Genomic DNA, 23,500 nt, shown 5'->3' with positions numbered 1-23,500 from the left:
ACGTGCTGCTCCCGTTCACGTACCTTGTGGCACGTTAATAACGACAGTTGAGAGTCCGCCAAGAACGTCCGGTAGCAGGAACGTCCGCAGGTTGTAGGTCCTCAACCACGATAGGATGGGAAACAGTCCGAGTAAAAACGACGGAGTCCCGATGAGCGCGTTATGTAGCAAATCAGCAGCTGCTGCACCAAGTGTTTTTGCCCCTTTCTGTTTTGAGTCCAGCTTCTCGAGCGCGCAATTTGTAAGCGCCTTTCGGTCGACAATGATCCTGGCTTCCGCTGCGGTGGACTGACCTGAAAAGGCATAACCAAGGCCCCAGTGTTGTCAACCCTTGTGGAAGGTTCATTCAACTACAATATGGATTACTAAACGGTGTCCTGTTTTAGTCGAAATACTAGCAGTCATGGAGGCATTGTAATGTCCTGTTGTACAGGAAGCCTCCTTGAATGCTTGAGAAGTGACTTCAGAGATTCCCCAGCTGTCCTAATTTTTCACAAGAAAAGCGAACAAACACGGTCACAAATGGGTAAGGCAAAAAATACCTCTCAAATGTTATTCACCGCAGTATTCAAATGCCTTAAGCGTTCGGAAACAAGTCCTTGAACATATATTTAACTTCAAAAATGGGGGCCAGTTCTGCCGTGTTTCGAGTTCATAACATACTCCAAGATGTTTAGCTATGACAACAAAAACGAAAGTGCAGCTCAAGTACATTTGAAAACGACGCGTTTGAGTAACGGTAAACCTGCAAAGAAAAATACCACAAATATGGAAAGACAGCTAGCTCGAAATAGATAAGTCTTAATTTAACGAAGTGGACAAAACCGGCACTTAGCTTCGTTATATCGTAATTTCGTTGTATTGAAATTCGGCCTTTTAGGCAAATAAGCACAGTCGGCGATCAATTTTTCTTACTCCGAAAGACGCCGCAGAGTTTTTAAAATTATCCAGCAAATTTTTGTATCAGAAACCAATTCATTTTGATGAATTTGGGAGTACGTTACGAATGATACGGTTTCATACCCCACCGACGCTATCTTCACATCGGTGGTACTAATTAAACGAAACAAGCGAAGCTTTCGTGGGCACTCCGTCCGCGTGGATGATAGATAGCATCGCCAGAACGGGGGCGACGCTATCATGAAATGCGCCGGCAGCGGGGAGAGAATACTTCGTCTGCCTCTCGCTTCTACGGGTCACTGAAACTCGATATGACGCAACCTCCAATACAGCTTGCATGATGCCACGCCGTCTCCGTACACCCACTCGTTGCATACGCCGAAAATTACCTATAAAGTAGGGTGCGCCGCTGCGCATGCGCTCATCCGCGCTTATAGCCATGCGCAGCCACGGCTGGGACGCGCGCTAACTTAACGACCACTCCGCTCCTCCTTGCGCTCTCTCGCGCGTTTGATCAAATTACCGTGAGCTCGCTACCGTCCCCCTTTTCCTTTTGCTCGCAAGGGAAGGAGGTACCTGTGAAGCCACCATCTTTCTTGTCCCACCCTCGCATACTTTCACTCGCACCTAAATCACGCAATGTGCGTGGCGCGATGAGATTTATCGCACTTAAACTTTACACGACACATGATGCCGGTCGAATTCGGTGGTCGCTTTTGTCGCGCAGCGCGCAATTTGCGGGGCGCATTTGCAAGCAGCCGCATGCAATTCACTCATTTGACCATCTGCGTCTGTGGAAGTTTCCATTTATTGTCTCGGTATTCCTTTGCGGTGGCACTGAAGTTACATTATATTGAAATCGCATACAAACACACTTCGTCAAATTGAGGTTCTAAATACATAGTGTCCAAAAGGTTATGTACAAGAGGTTATGAAAAGTTAGATACTTCGTTATATCACAAATTTTCTTAAATAGAACTTCGTTATATCATGGTGTAACTACGCAGACAATAATTTGCGCAGCATTTTGTCTGCATTAAAGAGGCGATTGAATTGAATAAAGGCTTTGCAGATGCTGCCGATCATGTACAACAAGTTCGCCCAGAGAATAAGCCGCCATGATCAGGACGGCGAAAACCTTCAAAGATGGGTAAGGCAAAGTTTAATGACCAATCAAGCTGAGCAGTATGAACGGGTTGAGGCACAGTTCGAATAATTCAAAGTACTACTTAAAGAGATACAACCTTGAAGCATAAGATATAATTATTACTCCTCTCTTTTCACAGTCCCGTGGACGTTAATGTTTAGCGACAGCGAGAAGCAGTTCAGTAGCCTTTCTGAATTTGACTATGGTAATTCAGGGCACAGTGACGGAGAAACAGAAATACAAAAGACACGCGCACAAGCCTTACTACTAACTGTTTGTTAACAGAAATCCACAGACACATATTTAGGCGTTGGTGTTGGACAGAACACGAGCACGCTTAGTGCAAACAAAGCTCGTGCGAACATGTGTAGTTGGACGTAGCTATTATGCAATCTTAAACATTTCTTGCCAAATTGCTTAACACCATTTACATCACACCCTTGTTCAATTCAATCTTCACTTCGGCATCCTAGTCCTGAACGCAGCTAGTAAGAAAATACTACACATGTTGTTTGCCTTACAGAAAAGAGCTGTGCGCGGCATCGAAAAGCTACAATGATGAGACTGCACAGCACAATTGCTTCCCTAAGTCTAACTTATTCAAATATAACCAGTTGTTTCTTCTAGAGCTTTGTCTATATAAACAGAAGAAAATTTACATTACTACTATATTAAGTCCTTCTTCTCTCCCGAACAATACACTAGGACTATCGAAGAGACAACTGGCGTAAACCACCAGTATTCACAACTATGAAAGTCAGACACTTGCTCAGTTAATACACAATTTAACACATCTTATGACAGTTCTTATGATATTCAGAAACGCAGGTTTAAATTTTTTGCTGGATGAACAGTTTAAGCGTTATTTGTTGCTCGTTTCCATAGGAATGCGACAGCTTGTGCGTCGCACTTGTCATGTTACAGCCTTTTGTAGGTTTTTGTATGCTGAAAACGGTACTATATAATTTCCCAGAGATGTTATTCGTCATAACTATTGCTGTGGTTCACATTACCTGAAATATTGCATGAGTATATTTTATGCAAGTCTAGCTTCTTGTATTTTTGATCTAGCTTTGTTACATTGGTTTTTACTTTTCTGGTGCCCTTGTCCAGATATTTTATTGTTTCACAGTGCAATAGTTTTTCATATACACGTAGGTTGGGAAAATGCGTACTGCGTGGCACTCGATGCCATCTTCTCTCAAGTGGTGCTGCCCTTACGTTATGCAGGAAAGCTTTGAGTGCAAAGTAGGATGCCTTTTGGCACAGGGCTTATGCTGGGCTTGTTGAGAAGTCACAGCGACGCGCTTCCGACGTCGAGGTGCCGGGTTCGGCCCATGCCTTGAGAGCTAACATTTAATAGGGGCCAAATGCACAACCGCTCGCATAGTTAGGTTTAGCTGAGCCGAGGTGCCCCACTACAGCATGCCTCGTATTCAGATCCTGGTTTTGGCAAAACTGCAGGATTTGTTTGGGGACTTTAGCAGTGTCCTTCCCAAAGAAGGTTGTTAGTGGCACAGATGAGGCCCTCTTGAGAAAAAGTGAAGCTTAAGGTGAAATACATTGAGATTGTCCAATAGCCTAAAGGGGAGGTCAGATGTCATAACACATTTTGATGTATGATTTTGCAAAATCGCAAAAAAGTGGTAAGCAGACACGACGCCGCTCTGGTACCCTTAGCCCCCAATAAGTGGTAAATTTCTGTATTCAAATTTGCTCTGAAAGCGAACTAAGATAAAAAACTAAGCACAATTGTATTTTCATAAAACGTTCTCTTGGATTTGTATACTCCCTGGCTATGAGGTATGGTGAATTTTACGCCTTCAAGACATAACACGGCTACTCGGAGATAATGTGCTCTAAAAGTCAAGAAGGAATAGGAGAACTACGCGCATTTGGTCGCGAATGTTACTGCTTGTGGATGTGAGCCGCTGTTTCGGAGGGCAAAGATTGCTAGCAAGAACAAAAGCAGCAACTCTGTCTTGGTAGTAGAGACAGAATATATACATATATATATATATATATATATATATATATATATACATGTACCAGCGGAACGTCTGCAATTACGAATGTGAGTTTCTGAATGCATCTGTACGATTTCCATTTCTAATAGTAAGCATACCGGTGAGTCATTTGCTTTCACTCAAAGTGGACAGCAGCACTCGTTGCTGCCTCTTTTTTACTGTCCCTATGTCTCTCCGCTCTTTTAAACTAGGTTACCTTAGTGAGAATGCAAGACCTAGTAGGGCAACAGCTAATCCTTCCTAATTTGTCTCGTGGTTGATATATTTAGCATTGTCTATGCATTGTTATGCTTACTTTAGGCTGCGGAGTGCTGTTATTGAAATAGCTGCAGCAAGAGCTGACCAAGAAGTGGCATAATTGTGGTGAATTCAACAGAAACGCAGAAGATGAGCTCTCGACACAGCAAGGCACACACGTTAATAAGTGTACCGCTATTTCAGTATAGCCCCGCTCTCTCAAGACTCAAACTGCGTGAGTGTGATGGCGTCTGAAATAAAGACAGCGACCATTTTTTTGACGCCTACGTATTTGTCACTTACACGTGAATTGCTTGGAAAGACCGTCCTGGTTATATATTTACAAATATTTTTGCTCACAAATTAAGACTTGATTGGGAAAAATAGAGTAAAATCAGGACGAGTGCTTGCGAGGAAATAAGAAGCACCAAATATTGCACCGACCAGCTAAAGAAAGACGTAACCAAGGCAAAGCAGCTAGTCCCGCCTGAAGCACAACTGCATCGACAGCAGCCTCCTCCCTATGTAGAAAACGAAAGAGGAGCTACAAAGCAAATGGAAAAAGCTGAGACATAACAGAAAACTCGGAAAGAAAATTGCCGAGCTAAATAGAGATATAGAAGAACATGCGCAACAGTTATGTAGACAGGAACGGGAAGTAACATGTAATGACATGGACATTCAGTTAGGATTAGTGAAAACATGTAACTTACTCAGATACCTGCTCAACCCGGAAGAAACCATAACAGCATACAGGCAAAATATATGTGAAATAATTCATGCCTATCAAGGAAACGAGCATGACCTACTATAGGAAGCAGTTGGAAAACACATTTCGAAAGCCAAGCCAACTGCACAATCAAATTACACCGGAAGAACCAACGAAGATTTAGACGAAGAGTTTAGTGAATCAGAAATATGAGGAGCACTGCATAAATCCAACACCACATCGGCGCCCAAAACAGAAAGCATAACAAACCAAACGTTAAGATCACATCCTCGTGACGCGTGCAGCAGAAAGGATGTTCCACATCCGCTGCCAAAGTTCGTGAGTGTTGGAGCCGGCTAACACTCACATGGTTAGTTGTTGTAGTAAAACATAAATACCAAAAAAAAACTGTATGCGGAAACGACGCCGCAGTACCTAAACTGGTAGAGGATCGCACGCGTAATGCGAAGACGTGGCATCGTTCCCCACCTGTGGCAAGTTGTTTTGTCATCCACTTTCATTTTCATTAATTTAATTAATTTACCATTTCATTAATTCACTCACTAAGTACATAGTAAGTACAAGTGATTTCCCCTATGTTGTCCTTGGTGTCATTGTTTGTTGGCTTCTTATGATATGATTAATTAAAATTGGGCCCCTCCGTTAACCCCCTTTCTCCTCGTTCAAAACATTAAGTTAGACGACGGTTATATTACAAAACTAACAGATTATATTAATGCATGCTGAAAATCGAGCCAAATTCGAAGCAATGCAAGACAACCTATGTCATATTTATACTTAAGCCAGGCAAACGCCTAGAGTTGTAGAATCTAAGATCTGTATCCCGTCAATCTTGTGTACGAAAGCTATTGGAGCATGCAGTCTTAACGAGAATTACCAATTACAAGCAAGAGAGAGATCGACTCCCCACCTTAATGATGCTGGGATTTAGAAGGAACTTCTCTACTGAAGAGGCAATGCTCCAGCTTAAGTACGAAATCATAGATTTCCCAAGTCGATCAACCGGAGACATTCCTGGCCTTTATTTTAAAGAGTCATTTGACAACGTGACGCACACAACAGTACTCAACAAATTGAATTAGCTAGACTTAAGCGACCGAACATACAACTATATTCGGCACATCCTGACTGGTAGAACAGCAAATATCAATGTAGGAGATTTGGAATCCGAAGAACTAAATGTAGACAGCGCAGGCACACCACAAGGATTGATGATATCGCCATGGCTCTTTATTCTAACACTAACCGGATTACCAACCAAACTAAACTTATTAAAAGGCCTAGATCATACCATATACGCCGATGACATCACCATATGGGCACCCTCCGTGACTGCTCAGTGGCTATGGTGTTAAAATTATGGGGTTTTAGGTGCCAAAACCACTTTCTGATTATGAGGCACGCGGTAGTGGACGACTCCGGAAATTTCGACCACCTGGGGTTCTTTAACATGCACCTAAATCTAAGTACACGGGTGTTTTCGCATTTCGCCCCCATCTAAATGCGGCCGCCGTGGCCGGGATTCGATCCCGCGACCTCGTGCTCAGCAGCCCAACATCATAGCCACTGAGCAACTACGGCGGATAGTGGCTATGGTGTTGTGCTGCTGAGCACGATGTGGCGGGATCCAATCCCGGCCACGGCGGCCGCATTCCGATGGGGGCGAAATGCGAGAACACCTGTGTACTTAGATTTAGGTACACGTTAAAGAACCCCAAGTGGTCGAAATTTTCGGAGTCCTCCACTATGGCGTACCTCATAATCACAAGGTGGTTTGGGCTCATAAAACCCCATAATTGAATTTTGATCATCATATGGGCGACTAGTGGCAGTGATGGGCGATTAAAACAAACAGTTCAAATCGGGGAAAAGGCAGTAGAACGATACTTAAAGAGGACCGGTCTATCCTGCTCGGCAGAAAAATAAGAAATATTGCTATACAGGCTAACACGAAGAAGATGCAAAGCAAATAATATCACAGAGCAGATTGCGTCAAAAGAAGCAGGAATATAACTACGAATTGCGAATGGAACACTTAAACATAAAGTGGATAAGATCATGATCCTGGGACTAACAATAGAGGCCAAAGACAACAATCAGGAACTTAGAGGGGACGGTCTCCCAAATAATAGGATTAATCAAAAGGGTAACTGACAAGCCCAAAGACCCAATAAATCTGGTGTAGGCATTTGTCCTACGCAGACTAGTAAACGTGGCACCATACCTCAGCTGGTATATCGCTGAAAAGAACAAACTAGAATGTCTTATAAGGAAGATGCACAAGCAGGCATTATCACTTCCAATAAGCACTAGCACAGAAAGATTACTAGCACTAGAATCACATAACACATTGGATGAACTCCTAGAAGCTCGACACATATCACAGTATGAAAGTCTGTCCAAGACAAAGACAGGAATAAGTATATTAGAAAGATTGGGGATTAACTTCTATACACAACATGGCGAAAAAAAGTAAATGCCAAAATATCTAAATTATTATAATGGTTCCTCCACTGCCAAATAAGATACCTCACAAACAACATGAATGACGAAGACAAAGGAGATCCAAGGAGATACAGTGAAGATTTGGACGAGTTAAACCAGCAGTCTTTCTAGGACGTGTTACAAGCGTCACAATAAAGACAGAATATACAGGAACAGCAGAAGAAATGGCGACGGCACTAGCAATAACATAAGCTGAAGCGTACACCTTAAACAATAACTCAGAGGCGGCAATTCGCAACTATGGAAATGGCCGAATCTCCCCGGAGACACTACACATATTATTGAATGGACCCCAAAAAATACTGAAGACGAAAACGTTCAAATACTATGGATACCTGCCCATACTCTGGACTCACCAGGGGAGGGTGGAAACAACGAGGCAGCATACAACGCAGCTCGAGGGCTAACCGACCAAGTTGCGACAAATGTTGGTGCCCTCAAATTGGGAGCCGCCGAAGAAAGTGAGGACGGAGGTTCTTTCTTTATTAGAACATAAAACATACAATCAAATATTTTGTCAGCCCGCCAAAGCAATGATGTTTTATGCGAGACTGGACAGTGCTATGGCCCGAATGACACAGCCTTGTGCTCTAGGAACAGAGGAAACAACAGGAAGAGAGAACAAAATTTATAATAGCAATAGCAATAACAATAGCCAAGCACAATAGTAAAATTAAATTTCTTATATGTGCCACAAGCTGTAACTTGTAGACTGCAACAGCATCGATGCTTTTATGCGGACCACTGTCTATTGGCTTTCAACAAGGCATAATACAAGTACACAATTTCAATACCTCCGCTCTTCCATTCGCTGTCACTTTTCCTCCATCGCTCGGCTAATTTCAAGTATTCGTTCCTGCACGAGCAATAGTTTAAGCAAAAACAAATTACACCAGCAAAATATAAGGAAAACAGAACGGGGAATAACCTGCAGTGTCGTGACGCGAAGAATTATACGCAAAAGTCATATAGGTAGGGCAAGGTCCCGATCAGTATGGTCGGACGAGACGTAATTTGCAAACATGTCTCTTAGGGTACGATCCAGACGCTCAGTGAGCCCATTGGTCTTTGGATGGTAAAACGTAGTCAGATTGTGCTTGGTTGAGCAGGACTGCAAGATGTGGGCGATGACTTTACAAAGAAATCTCCGACCATGGTCAGTGAGTAGCTGGTGTGGAGCGCCATGCTGCAGACTCACGTCGCGTAAAAGAAAATCGGCGACATCTGTGGCGCAGCTCGTTGGATGAGTTCTGGTAATGGCATAGCGCGTGGCGTAATCTGTCGCCACAGCAACCCATTTGTTGCCAGACGTGCATAGAAGGAAAGGACCATGCAAGTCTAAGCCAACGAGAAAGAACGGCTCCAAAGGAATATCGAGTGGTTCAAAGCACCCGGCAGGAAGCGTCGACGTTGTTTTTCGGTGCTGGCATTTCTCACACGCCGCAACGTATTTCGGGACGGAGCGGGCAAGGCCTGCCCAAAGAAGCGTCGGTGAATACGGTCGTAGGTGCGGGAGACGCCGAGGTGACCTGCCACAGGTAAATCGTGATGTTCTTGGAGAACAGCTGACCACAGGCGCTTGGGAATGACGACGAGTATGGAAGGACTGTCGGGGCGTACATCCTGGCGGTATAATACACCATCCAGGAGAACAAACAGGTGAAGTGACGAATCAGAAGGCGAAGATTCCAAGCTATCAATAATGGCGCGCTAGGTGGCATCACGGTGTTGCTCGTCGGCAACGTGTAGCAGCTGAGAAACGGAGAAAACGCAAGCGTCGGTATCGGCGTCAGGGTCGGCGGGTGGTGCGTCCACTAGATAGCGTGATAAACAGTCTGCGTCTTGATGTAATTGGCCCGACTTGTACACTACATCATAGAACTATTCTTGCGGCCGCAGAGCCCAGCGACCAAGCCGGCCGGTAGGATCCTTGAGTGAGGAAAGCCAGCAAAGCGCGTGGTGGTCCGCGATTACAGAGAAGTGCGTGGCATACAAGTACGGACGGAATTTGGAAACCGCCCAGACGAGAGCCTGGTATTCACGATCTGTAATCGAATAGTTGCGCTCCGCTACTCTGAGGAGCCGGCTAGCGTAGGCGATAACACGATCTTGACCCTGTTGGCGCTGGGCTAAGACGGCACCGATACCGTGACCACTGGCATCGGTACGTACCTCTGTAAGAGGACGGGTCAAAGTGGGCCAGTATAGGTGGCGTGGTGGGAATGTTGGTGAGCAAGGCAAACGTGGAAGTTTGAGCGGGGCCCCACGTAAACACCACGTCATTCTTTAGAAGATCAATAGGTGGGCGGGCAATCGCTGCGATGTTTTTAACGAAGCGTCGGAATTAGGAGCAGAGTACTACAAAACTTAGGACGTCTTTGACAGACTGAGGTATAGGAAAAGACATGACAGCACGAATTTTCTCCGGGTCTGGTTGAATATCAGAAGCGTCGACTATGTGGCCCAGCACTGTAATCTGCCGACGACCGAATTGAAATTTTGATGAATTTAGGTGCAGCTGTAAGGATTGGGGTGGGGCATGAAATAGATGATAGCTGGCCCATGCCGTCGTTCAACTCATCCACACTAATGACGTTGTTGAAGGGAGAGACTTGTTCTCATCGAGAACGAGGAATATGGGATTTATTTATAGTATTTAAATGAGAACGTTACAGTTCATCAGTCTAGCATGACTGAAAGAGAATGCACAGTCAGCAGCCGCGCAACAGCTGCTTATCAACACTCTGTCCTCCCTAGGTCCCTAGGGGAGGGAAAACAGCCGTTCAACCTTCGACCGATTCGGAGGGTCCAAAGTCTTCGTAGCCGACCCGCCTTTGAGGAGCAGGGTTTACACACTCACTTCCGCACAGGTTTCACTGACCACACCGAGGCGAGAGGGTTCTAGCAGACAAGGGTCCAGCCCCCAGCAGGCGCCTCTTGATCCCAGAGTTGACCCTGCAGACAGTGGGCGCCGCGCCTGTCCACTGACTGACGACTTCTAAGGACCGTGAGACGGCGCCACAAAGCATCTTCTCCTAGGAGTTCCCCCGCTCCAAACAAACCATGGCTACGACGGCGAATCCACTAACAATACTTGGTTCGCCGATGACGTCTAGACATATCCGCGCCGTACGGCTGGGGACGACGCGCATTGTTGTCCTTACAAAGTGAGTCGCCGCAGCGTGCCGGGAGGGTACCAAGGCCTGGTTCTCCGAATAACGCCACCCCCGCAGCTGCAGCTGGCTGGGAAAGTTTGTAGGGCGGTACCCTTGCACGCCGTTCGTAACGCAGCCCAGCCTCGTGGAAAACTTGAACAGCTGATAAGCGCTCAAGGTGTGTCTCAAATGTAGGTGAAAATACGACAACGTCAACTAAGTAGCAGAGGTATGTTGACCATTTGAATCTTTGAAGCAAAGAGTGCATCACACGTTCGAACGTTGCTGTGGCGTTGCATAGACCGAATGGCATGCCTTTGAGTTGATACAGACCGAGGTGACGAATGTGGTCTTCTCTTGGTCCTTTTCATTCACAGAACTTTGCGAATAGCTAGACCGAAGGTCTATTGATAAAAAGTATTTGGTACCGTTGAGACAATCGAGGGCGTCGTCAATACGAGGCAAGGGGTAGACGCCTTTCTTGGTAATGCGGTTGAGATGACGATTATCTACGCAGAAACGCCATGTACCATCTTTCTTTTTAAAAGTACCACGGGCGACGCCCAAGGGCTTGACGATGGTTCAACAATATCTTTGGCAAGCATCTTGTTCACTTTATGTTGAATCACCTAGCGCTCTGAAGGAGAAACTTGGTATGGCCGGCGATGAATAGGACTGGAAATCACCAGTATTTGTGTGATGCTTAGCATTTGAAGTATGACCCAATTGGCCATTGTTGAGGCCGAAGCTGTCGTGATAGGAAACCAAAAGGCGGCAGAGAGCTGCGGCTTGTTCAGGCAGTAGGTGCGCAGCAATCAAGGGACGAAATGTTGACTCAGGAGAAATAGCATCCTGTGGACATGGTGAAGAATCTGAGCAGACGTCAACTCAAAATTCGTGACGTGGTCATCTCCTATAGCACGCAACGTTGCAACCGATATGCCTTGGGGTAGAACTTCCTTTTTCAGGCTAAAATTGACGACGGGGAGGCATGCCCGGTCATCGGCGACGATGATGACGAAGTGGGGCACAGTGATATTGCGCTATAAAAGGACATCGGGAACAGGTGTGGCGACGTAATCACCGTCGGGCGCAGGAAAAGTTGATAACAAATCCACGAAAGTCAAGGCTTTAGGCGGCAGGTGGACGAAGGCGGTTGTACTAAAGTTGTTCGGCAGTTCGGCATGAATAGGCACGAGTAGAGGAAGTTCGAGGCAAAGGGTACCGGCAGAACAGTCGATCAAAGCTGAATGCGCCGTAAGAAATTCGAGTCCGAGGATTAGGTTATGGGACAATTGGTCAGCCCTGTAAAAAAAACAAGAACGTTGCGGCTGGCGATACTGATACGGGAAGTACACATTCCAGTGACGTCAGCAGTACTACCATCGGCCACGCGTACGGCTCAAGTACAAGGAGGTGTGAGAACCTTCCTCAGTCGACGACTGAGGTTACAACTCATTATGGACACCTGGGCTCCATTACCTATCAACGACGTCAAAGGGACACCGTTGACGTGAACATCAAGTAAATTCTGGTTCGTTTGGAGCGTCAATGGAGCATTTCGACACGACGAAGATAATGCAGCACTACCCCCAGGAGCTGCATGGTCTAGTTTTCCGTCAGGGAAGGTCCATAATTGGTCGGCGGCGAATAATGGTGTGGCTGGGGCGACGGTGACCGACGGCGCTGGGGTGACGGCCAGCGAGCAGGACGACTGTCATCAAAGAATACGCCTGAGGTAGGAGGCATACGGCGAGGCCAGTTACGACGCGGGTCGGCATATGGGCGAGGAGACGGGGAAAAGGAGCGCGGATACGGCGACGTCCAGGAGGTGCAGCAGTGGCGAATGACGTGGCCAATGCGGAGGCAATGGAAGCAAATGGGCTGGTCGTCCTGTGTTCTCTACTCGGGTAGGGTTGCGGCATCGGCGAGGGGAATACCGATTGCTGTAAGGCGCAGCCATCGGCACCGGTCGGGCGTCAGGCCGGGAAACGGAGCAGGCAGCAGGAAAAGGTTGGAAAATTGTTGCTGCAGAACTGCCTGAATGAGAGCGATCGCTGGTGCTGGTTGGTCAATGGTGCGGTCAAGTGGGCGTTGATGGAACAGTGCAGGACTTCTAGCCTCGAGCTCGTGGCGAAGAATACGGGTGACATCCTCACTTAAGGGTGGTGAAGTGATAAGGTCGACTCAAGACGACGTCGCATTCGTGTTCGGTAGCCGGGAGAACTGTGGAGTGATGCGGCGGGTTTTGGCGAGCTCAAAACGGCGGCATTCCTTGACAATGACGTCGATGGTGGACACATTGTTCAATACCAACAAGTTGAACGCGTCGTCCGCGATACCTTTGAGTACGTGGCCGACATTATGAACCCCAGCCATTTTGTCGTCGACTTTCTGGCAATGAGGGAGCACACCTTGTATGTACGAGGCATACAATTCAGTAGAAGGCTGACCTCGGGTAGCAAGCTCTTTTCTAGCAGCCAGTTGCCGACCGGTGCGATTTCCATAGAGGTCACCGAGCTTCTCCATGAAAGCCTCCAAGCTAGAGTTCTCCTCCTCGTGTGTTCGGAACCGGACACGAGGAGTTCCGCCCAAGCAGAATAGGACATTCGCTAATATAATGGTAGGGTCCCGATGGTTGTTTTGGCTAATAAGCGCATACAGGTTGAGCCAGTACTCAACGTCGACACTATCTTGGCCGGAGAATAGGCCAGGATCGCGGGGGTTGATAACGGTAACGTAGGTCATTGGTGGGGTCGCAGAAGTAGAAGGAGATGAGGTGGTAGTCGCCAGTAGCCATGGCGGAAAGCAGGACGGCGCGGCCGCTGCGGACGGGGAACAGCACCCTCCAGCAAAATGTTACGCGAACGAAAGATTAAGAATTGGAGAATATTTACAAACTATTTACAAAGGAGAATGCAGTGCTGGCCAGTTCAGCTGACAGCTCGAGAGCCAGGGAGCGTTCGTCGTCTTCGTCGGGGCGCCCGCGTGCATCGGCCACAAGACACACTCATAGTCATGTATCAATATGTACAGCACAACCCTCTGTTTCATCATATACTATTGTCAATGTTTTGGAAGAGTAGCAGCCACTAGTCACCAAGTAAAAAGAAGACAATACACATAGAAAGAACACAATACTCTAGTCTGTTTTATACAATTGTTAGCGAAAGTTAAGTACAAAAAGTCCTGCCACATGGTTTTCCTCTGCTGTTCCCATCCACTTGTCAGAACAGTGCGACGTACAAAATCTTTTATTTTCCTGAATGACGATGCTTTGGGAACTTATATTTTATTAAAGTAGAACGGTACATAAAATGATCTCGTTCTTTTACCTTGGTTGGGAGTGGGAAGATAGATTGACCGAATACAAAGATATAAGAATACAACATCCAGAGGTGTATTTATCCACCACCTCAACAAAAACAAAATATGTCGCAGTCTGTCCAGTGGCGGCAATCACAAACAAGGACATACTGTAATTCAGCAACGTGGAATATAATCTCTCCAGGTATATATAAGACAAACGAATGTAAGTTATGCGGCTCCAGCGCAACTCTTTAGCATGTGCTCTCAGAATGTAAGTTATGCGGCTCAAGCGCAACTCTTTAGCATGTGCTCTCAGAAAGCAATGGGCTGACGATTAGCCACGGGGTGACAGACTCCGGTGAAAGCCTCCGCGCACGTTGGTGTGCTGTGCTGCTAAGCTCAGTCCCAGAAAATCAACTGTGGGAAACCCATCGGGCCGACAACGCCGGCAGAGCCCAAGGGCTCGTGGCAGACGCCCAGGCAGGCTGAAGCTCACCTTATTATCTTACAGGACAAAAATTAATTTTCACCAGCACTACCACTACAAATTTGGAGTTTCATTTGCAGGCTCACTGTGGTTAAAGCGCATTTGTACCATGCAGCGGGCAGACGCTAAGGAACCACTCGAGGTCAAAATTATTTCGGATTCCTACCACCACGGCTTCCCTTCTAACCAATTGTGCAGTTTCAGAACGTCACACCCCCCTTATAAGTAGTGTTCTCTATGAGTGTTCAACAGAGGGGTTAATGTTGTTTTCGGGAGATTTCAACCGGCAACGTTACTGGCTCATTGGCAGACACGCTCTCATACGTAATGCCGAGCAGATCAGGCGCTAGTTAAATGAAATCTCGTGAAAGTAAAATTATCGCCAGTAGTGATTGCTCGGGAGTGCCCCGTTATAGTGACCATTTGTCCTTATGAGACATTGTAGTGCATTGGTCCTTTATAAATGGTTCTTTACAAGCAATACGCTATGACAGATCGAAACCGTCGTGAATGGTGCCTTTCATAGACCAGAAATGCTTATAAGCGCAAGACAGATGTATGAGGGAGGATGTAGGCGAAGTAATCGATAGTGATCGAACGAGGGCTCTAAATATAAAGAATTCTTAAGGAAGGGCTCTTGTATTCGCCAACATATTAACTGCTTTCGTTGGCAGCATTTATATGTAGCTCACACGTTTATATAACGCTGTCGAATCTATTGGCTATTTGATGACACTAGGCTACAGGACTTGAGTTTAGAGGTCTTAAACGTGGTTAAAACAGATGTTGTAAGAACAGTCGCCACAATCATATGGTTTTATTTCACATGCCGCTTTTTACTCATTTCTTTTATTAGCAAATATTGTATTCTTATGTATAAATTGCGTCTCATGCCCCTTTTTCTTTCAATCGTTTTAACTGCCATATTTTGAAACAAATTTAACGCTAATATTCATGAGAAACGACTCCCGAATATCGGCAAAAAAGCAATTATTTCGCTATTAGGTATACTAACGAAATCTAATATAAAGATTTCATGGGGTATGCTTGGCAAAAAAGGCTCATCTAAAATATTTTTGCACATGTACTCTTGTAACCAACTGGATTTCAGCTAAACTAAAAACGGTGTAAGTGAGAAGCAAAACGACCGTGACTCTATGTTCTGCACTACGATAAAGACAACAATGAAAGAAAGTAACAGCGCGGCAGTACATGTGCCTAATATAATGCAATGCTCTCTAAGGAGTTAAGCCCACTGCTGCAGAGCACCGCGCATTGTTTTAGGGGTACCTTAGTAAAATGACATTGACCAAAACACAAATTGTTATACTCAAACCTAGACAGCAAATCCGTAGGTTGCCTAACGTGATCCATAAGCTCCCTAAGCCTGCCTAAGGCTTGTTGAACAGGTGGAAACTACTTTGTGTAAGTAGTCTCGTCAATACGTTTCCTCAGGAATCCGAGTGTTAGCGCAGCAGCCGCGAAATCAGAATCTAAGCAGAGTAACTCGGACGAGTCGCCATCTGCATCAGCCTTTCTCCCGGCACGCCACTATAATTCTTCCTGCCTCTCTGCACTGAAACAGAAGACATATTCTACAACTTATGGCAGTGAATTCTCGAAGTGAATACAAATTGAATAGGATGGGCCATTCGATCTGTAGTTTGGAATATTTTCACGCCCGCAGAATATTTATTCTTAGCCGTACGTCGCTCGATGCAACTCGGTTTCTTTTACACTCTTGCTTATTTTTATTGCTCGTTAACGAAACTATACATAGCGTATCGTTTTCGAAAGAGCGCAAAGTTGAGCATAAGTTGTAGAAACATACAGAAAGACACATAACTCAATAACTGCCTGTACTGCTTCGTTTGTCTGTTCTTTGTGTTTGTGAACATTGCAGTCGATACGCCTGTCATTCTTCGACAAAACAGACTGTCCGTAATTCAAACCCTTTTGAGCTATGAGCTCTTCCTGACTCAAAAGAGAAGAAAGTACTTTACGGGTTTTACAGCAGCTGCGCACGCGTGGAGATTTTTTTTTCGTTTTTTTTTATCACCGCGGATTCTCGAAAGAAGCAGCATGACCCCTCCCCCCTTCACCATTCGCAATTTCTATCGCTGTCTTCAGACACTCATCTTTTTGCTAACTTTTACTATTCTCGATGCACTCTATAAACGTCCGCTTATTCTCCTCCCCCATCCGAATGAGAGTTACACAAACGGCTACCAGACACAGGATTTGTTGCACTTAGGAAAACAAGTTCCCTTGCCGTAACGTTGTCTCTATCCCCAGCCTCAGGCATCCATTACTTTAGAGCGGCTCATTGACCTATCGGGGTTACCTTGTCTGAATTCAGACCAGTGAGAGAAAGATTAAAGTTTATTGCAAAATATCAAAATAAGGTGGCTGAAACACTTTGGCCAGAATTTTGAAAAATTTGAAGAATCTATGCCACGCCGAAACTGCCACTTAAAAGTCTCCTTTTGTCCAAAAGATAAAATTTCTGAGATTACTTACGTGGGTCAGTGAATGATGTCTCCCGAGTTGTCATGTCGTCATCCATAACTTCTCGCTGTTCCCCTCGGGTCTGTCGAGACGCTTCGATCACAATTCTTCCTCGTCACTGTGTTGTTGCCTCCGTGACGCCTAACTTCTCGGTAAGCGGCTGCCGACAATGAATTATAGGGCAAAAAATATGGCCATAACAAATGCTTATGTACTACGCGTTTTTCATGCAAGTTGATGTCCTCCTATGAATTGCCGTTACTGGCATCCTTTCTTCAATAGAAGTAAATCACCTCTGATGCCTCTCGTTGTCGAGAATCATCTGTTACTCAACATTAGTTGCAAGTACTGATCAGATTACGTACTATTGTGACAGCCGGTGCTACCTTCGCTGTGTTGCAATATCCTTTCTGGTTTGTACGTCATGAGAAACCATATCTCTCCGCATTTCGCTTCCTTTCGCGTGTAATTGTGTGATATCGGTTTATATATGACGCGTGTCAGAAGGTCCGTATTGAGTATTCTCTTTTATCTCGGTGTTAAAGCCCTCGCAGACGTGTCCGAGACAACAGCCGAGTTTTCTGTCAATGTAATCGCCACCCGAAGATCTTATGGGTAGTTGTAGCCGCTGCTCTGTATCTCATCAGTGCAAACAATACGCATGACGACAATTTTTATAAGGGGATGTGATGTAGGTGAACGCCTTCTTGTTCGGTTCCCATTGATACGCCAGCCGAAGAACAGAAACCTCATCGCATATAGAGCGTCCACACGGCTAAAACCCCCGCGTGCGTAAAAAGTCGTTAAACTAAAGATTATGGGGTTTTACGTGCCAAAACCACCTTCTGATTATGAGGCACGCCGTAGTGGAGGGCTCCGGAAATTTCGACCACCTGGGGATCTTTAACATGCACCTAAATCTAAGTACACGGGTGTTTTCGCATTTCGCCCCCATCAAAATGCGGCCGCCATGGCCGGGATTCGATCCCGCGACCTCGTGCTCAGCAGCCCAACACCATAGCCACTGAGCAACCACGGCGGGTGGTCGTTAAACTATGCCTGCCACAGTGGAAGCAAGATCCATTAAAATCCTTCGCACGCGACACAGGGGATCACATCACGTGTAAATTTAAAGCTTACCTAGGGCCCACGCCTTTTTCAGTATACGTACAGTACTAATTGTCCGAAACCCGATAATCAGGGCACGTGGCGCTCGGTACTTTAGGCGCCACTGGTGGGCGCTGGGTACACCAAGCTGACAGCTGACGCACGCTTGTATCACTTGAAAGCGATACCCCTTTTTTATGCTTTGTGGCTGCATTCCGCCCCTCACTGATCACACAGCGTTTAACGATGGCGTGCAAGGCGCTGGCTGCCGTGAAGTCCTAGTATCACTTTACAAACGTACCCACTTTATTAACTATGTTTTTGCTGAAGAAGCAGCACACAAGCATCAGCAAAGACGTTTGAAAAGCCGAGAGTGACAAACAACGCATTGTCCTTTTATGAAAGTGAGTCTTTAGCGAGTATGCTATTTCAGTTCTCGCTTGCTTGAACTTGTCTGTGCCAACGTGATCGAAGCAAGTGCCCACCTTGCACCTTTGGCCACCATAAGTTTTGAAAGGAGGTTCAGAGACCGATGAATGAAACATACTCTGGAACAAAATTTTTCGTAAAGCTCGATGCAACATTCGTGAAATCAGAAAACGATCGAAAATAACGACTGTTGCGGTCCATAGACGGACCGCAGCAGTCGTTACGAGCTAATCATTGTATTTTATTTATCGCAACTGCTATGTTTTATTACCGTGCATGAATTTCGCTGTTGCATACTACCTCTTTAGGACACTAGTGTTACTAAAATATGTGTATAATTGAATAGGTGACTCGCCGTAATAGGTGCGTCACCCACCGTGGTTCCTTAGTGGCCATGGTGTTGGGCTGCTAAGCACGGACGGGGGATCGGATCCCGGCCACGGCGGCCGCATTTCGATGGGGGGGAATTGCAAAAACATCTGTTTACTTATATTAGATGCACGTTAAAGATCCCCAGGTGGCACAAATTTCTGGAATCCTCCACTACGGCGTGCCTCTTAATCAGATCGTGGTTTTGGTACGTAAAACCCCATAATTTAATTTTTTTCCCGTTCATCCTTTTGTGGGTCTAACCATGGTTCAGGACTCACATTCCATCTCAGCTACTACATCTAACAACGTCAAGGAGGCTTTTAAGGGGACTGTTCAGTGCAGCAAACCCCTGCTGCTTTTATTGTACTGTCGAAGTTGCTTATGGCAATGCCCCATTTTATCTTGGGCAGCATGAAAGTTTCTCCTGCCAATGCTGATTTTCGTGCTTACTGGTTTAATGGTTCCAACGTTCTTTATTGCTTTCTCTAACTTTGTAACTCCTAATTTATATGGATTCTTCCTTTCTATTCTAAATTGCGAAAAATTCGGCCTCATTTTTAAATGTTTGTGGTTTTAAAAAGGCAGAGAAGTTAAAACTAGGCTGAGCTGTCCTACTAAATTACGTACACTTCTACAATGCAAGAAAGCCGCTCCTACTGCGCGACTTTTTCCTTAAATCACTTAACGGAAAATTAACAAAAATGAAAGTTAAAAGAACAGTTGATCCGCCCAAACTGATTTTGATTCTCTTCAGTATTGGTCCAGTTACCTGCCATTTCATTTGTAGGCCCTTTGTTGCTTCCATCCGTTCTCATGGCAGTCTGCTCTGTAGTCAATGAAGGCACAATTCTTCAATGCAACCCCTCTAGTCCTTCAGTTGTTGTGACTCAGCACTGACGCGAACTAACAGTTCCAGTCACTACGCCACGAGGGCATTGCGCGAAAGGGGGCAAACCACCACAAGTGCTAACTTTTCCCCCGTACTGAACATGGTCCCAAATGAGCAATATTGATTGCATTGAAATACCAGCGGCGTAAAATAAATCCAATGGAACCTGAAACAAGATGCACCTGACTGGCAAGCTGTGTGTGTATTGCCCGACAACCCTGCCAAATGATGAGGCTGTGACCAGCGCACATGTACAGCTGCCTCCTGGAAGCTGCAGTGTAGGCTCAATCATCATCGTCTTCAAAAACATCTATTGGTCTCTGCAGGATCTTTTGTTGTAGTCCGCCAGAGTATTCTAGGAATCTCTTGACTGGGTTTAGCATGGGTGGGGCCCTTTGTCCGGGGCTCCAACGGTCTCAGTTGCCCTGCGTACTGGCTGCACACACTTGAATGAACTTGAATAAATTCAATGCTCCGCACTTGAATTTCTGATTTTAAGGACTGCTGTTATAATAAGGTGGGATTTACATGTGCTGTGATACAAGGTCGACTCTTGACCTCACCCTGGGCATAACTAGCATCGGCTTTTAAAGTGACACTTTCATTCGAAGCAACCGCAAGGAATCTTCTCAAGAACACACCTGAGTGTCTGTACATATCGAGAAACCATTGTGTATGTGGCCCAGTGTACATCAGCTAATTGAAATTCTATGTTTAGTGTGCTGAAACTGCATAGTCGATTTGAGGGTTCGTGGCCACGGTTCAGTATTTTAATGGAATCCTAGGTATCGTAATCTTCCCAAGAGCCCATTTTATTAACTATATGGACACTCAGCTTCAGTGCAAAGTCCAAGGGTCATAGCACCGTCGGTGCATTTGCTGTGGCGTAGCTATTAGGGCAAAAAAGACTAACGAAAAGAGGTGGGAGTGGACCTAGCGCTAGACTTCATCCGTCTAGCGATCTGGCGCGCGCGAATAAAGAAAGCAGAGGGCAGACGTGCCGTCATCCGTCGCGCGAAAGGCCATGGGGGGATGGGAGGTAGGGAGGGGGGGGGGGGGGGGGGCTTTGCGCTCTGGCAGCAACTGTGCGTTTCGACACCTGGCGCAAGGGGAACTGACGATCGCGGCTGAATCTCGGGTGCCCTTATGGAGGAATATGGGTAGGTAGCATGGGAGGGGGGGGAGGGGGATTGGACTCTGCCAACGAGTGCCTACTTTGCACGGCCGCGCGCGACATATCTTGAAAGGGATCTACAGTCGGCTCATACGTTGTGCGCGCTGTGTGGTCACCCTTCTTTCGGTTGAAGCAATACACCGCACGAAAGGCACTTCGCTCGTTGCTGCTGCTGTGCTGAGTATGCGCGCTCATCGAGTGTAATGTGTTCATGCTTCCTTGCGCGCGCTGACACCATGCTTGTCGATTCAGTTAGTAAGCGAATGTTTCCAAGTTTACACGGCTGAGAAAACTATCATTCCTACTTCGTATAGCTGTCTACTAATTTGCTATCACAATCCATGCTTCGCCTATCACGCGAAACTGCGACTGTTTTTAAACCTCTCCTTAAACTTTAGAATATTGTGCGCCAACGCTTTGCGTAAGCTGCAGCACAGCGGCTGCAGACTGCACATTTAGGGACGATATGATCTACAGTGATTTGTGCGTTACTCTCAAACAATAATGTTGCGGTTCACCTTAGTGGCCTTTGCATGGCTTGCGCGTCAAGTGAGCACAGAGCAGTGCCCATGAAGCACCATCTACGATCAAACTTCGCCCTGACTCCTTGCTTTAGTCTCACATTTCAAGAATCATAAAACGGGTTTTCACTTAGAAACATCGCAGTAGGAAGATAAGGCAATTATATAGTCTTGACTGCCATTCGATTATATTTCATAAGCTGTTGGAACGGTATGAGGCTTTTCAAATTTACTGAATTCTATTACCTCATTTAGTGTTTATCAAGAATTATTTGGATGTGCATGAGTTTTCTCTCCATTCCGTTGAATTCCACTTGGATTCCTTTAATATTGGCGTTGGCTTGTTTTATTAAAACACTGCCCGGATGCGGCAAGACAGAGAGGGAAAGAGAGATGATGCAGAGAAAAGCAGGGAGGATAACTAGACGCAGTTCCGGTTTGCCACCGGGTAAGGGGGGAGGGATTAGGGGGATAAAAACAAAAAGAGCGTAAAGGGGGAGAGAGAGAAATGGAGACGATCCAAAAGAAACCGCGTACACTATAGAGCGGTAGGGGACAGTCTTAACGTCTATTGTGAAGGGCCGCAGATCACAGGAACCATAGCAGCACGAATATGGCGTTCTGCGCGGGTGTTCTTTGGGAAAACTAGCCTAGAGCTTTCAGCTCTGATAGTGGACGATTGTCCAATTGGTCCATCAATCTGCACATCACTTGCCTTTCGTCACCATAGCGCGGGCCGACACAGATAATCAGTGTGAGCGTCTCTTCCCAGCTGCATGTGTCGGACGTGAGGCTGGTGGCCATTCTAGTAAGGAAGGCATAAGAGTTCGTAAATGCCACACCTAACCGCAGATGGTACAGCATGGTCTGTTCACGTCGTGGTAACCCAGGTGGTAGATGTAGCTGTATATCCGGAGAAAAAGAACGCAAACGGCATGTGCTGGAAACGTTCGAATCCCACAAGGGAAAAGTACAGTCAAGGGACATCAATCGCAGGCCAACCGCAGCGTGTGTTAGCGAAAGCGGAAGCCAGACACAATGACGATTTTCATGTGCAAATCGGGCGGATCCGTTGGTGTGGCCATTCCCGCTGTTGTTGCAATGTCATGAAGGCCTTTGAAAGATTATGTTGTATCACTTGTAATGGCTGCGAAGACATATCTATCGTATTTCTCAGGCCATTTATTGATTGGGTCCATTGGGCTTTGTATGCACTGAAGGGCTGACTTGGAGTCATTAAACACTGCCCCTTGTAGCAATGCTTCCTGTTTAATGAGATCACGTGCAGCACGGAGTGCGTCGACTCTGCACTTATTGGCGTTGTCACGCATGAGGTTTCGAACTTGATTTCTTAATAGTTTCGCGCGATGATGACCGCAGTAGCAAAGCTCTGGGACTCGGAGAGCCTGCATGCCTGAATTCCTCACGGACGCCCTCAGCCAGCAAAAGTCATGGTTCCAATGCCAGAGACACTTGAAGGTTTTGTAGCTCTTCGCGAAGAAGAAACATCATGAGCTCCCGCAAGGTGCCCGTGTTATCCAAGGATAAAGCAAGAGATTCACGTGATAGGGCCAACACGTACCGGTTATACTGCCTTTTTCGCTGCTGCAGTGCCTTTTTCGTTGATCACGCTTTCGCGAGAAGCTCTGGTATGTTATACTTTTGGTGCATTGCGTATGAAGCCACTCAATGGCTCTTACTTGACATTGCGCATCAAGTGGCTTAACTTCATTTCTTCCGGCATGGACGCATCCCGTACGTGGAAAAATTCGCCACATACCTTCCACAAACATTGGAACAGTTTGGTTTGGTCACTGTACCCTCGCCCGAATTCGAGATTCAGCTCACTCCTTGCAATGGAGTCTTACATACGTACTGATCCGCTGGCGTTGCAATTCGTACCATGTAGATGGGGCCACCTCATGGTTCTCAAACCATGTCCGAGCGTAGTCCTCGAGGGCAAAGTAGGCGTTGCGTAGCAGTCCAGCCGTTGAACTCGGCGG

At 46.1% G+C, this 23,500-nt stretch overlaps 1 protein-coding gene across 1 annotated transcript in view; it reads right to left on the bottom strand.

Annotated features, from left to right (window-relative positions):
• LOC126519082 (solute carrier family 26 member 10-like) overlaps window positions 1–13,449 on the bottom strand; it is an 83,740-nt gene extending 70,291 nt beyond the window's left edge. The window contains exons 1-3 of the mRNA XM_055065172.1: window positions 13,155–13,449; window positions 9,719–9,862; window positions 24–293 (exon numbers count right to left, since the gene is read on the bottom strand). Coding sequence (XP_054921147.1) covers window positions 24–293; window positions 9,719–9,862; window positions 13,155–13,449 — 709 coding nt within the window. The remainder of the gene's footprint in view (window positions 1–23; window positions 294–9,718; window positions 9,863–13,154) is intronic.
• Window positions 13,450–23,500: the final 10,051 nt, after the last annotated feature.

This window comes from Dermacentor andersoni, chromosome 10 (genome assembly GCF_023375885.2).
Source record: "Dermacentor andersoni chromosome 10, qqDerAnde1_hic_scaffold, whole genome shotgun sequence".
In the NCBI taxonomy this organism is placed as follows: Eukaryota; Metazoa; Arthropoda; class Arachnida; order Ixodida; family Ixodidae; genus Dermacentor; species Dermacentor andersoni.
This window is presented reverse-complemented; position numbering and strand designations above follow the sequence as displayed.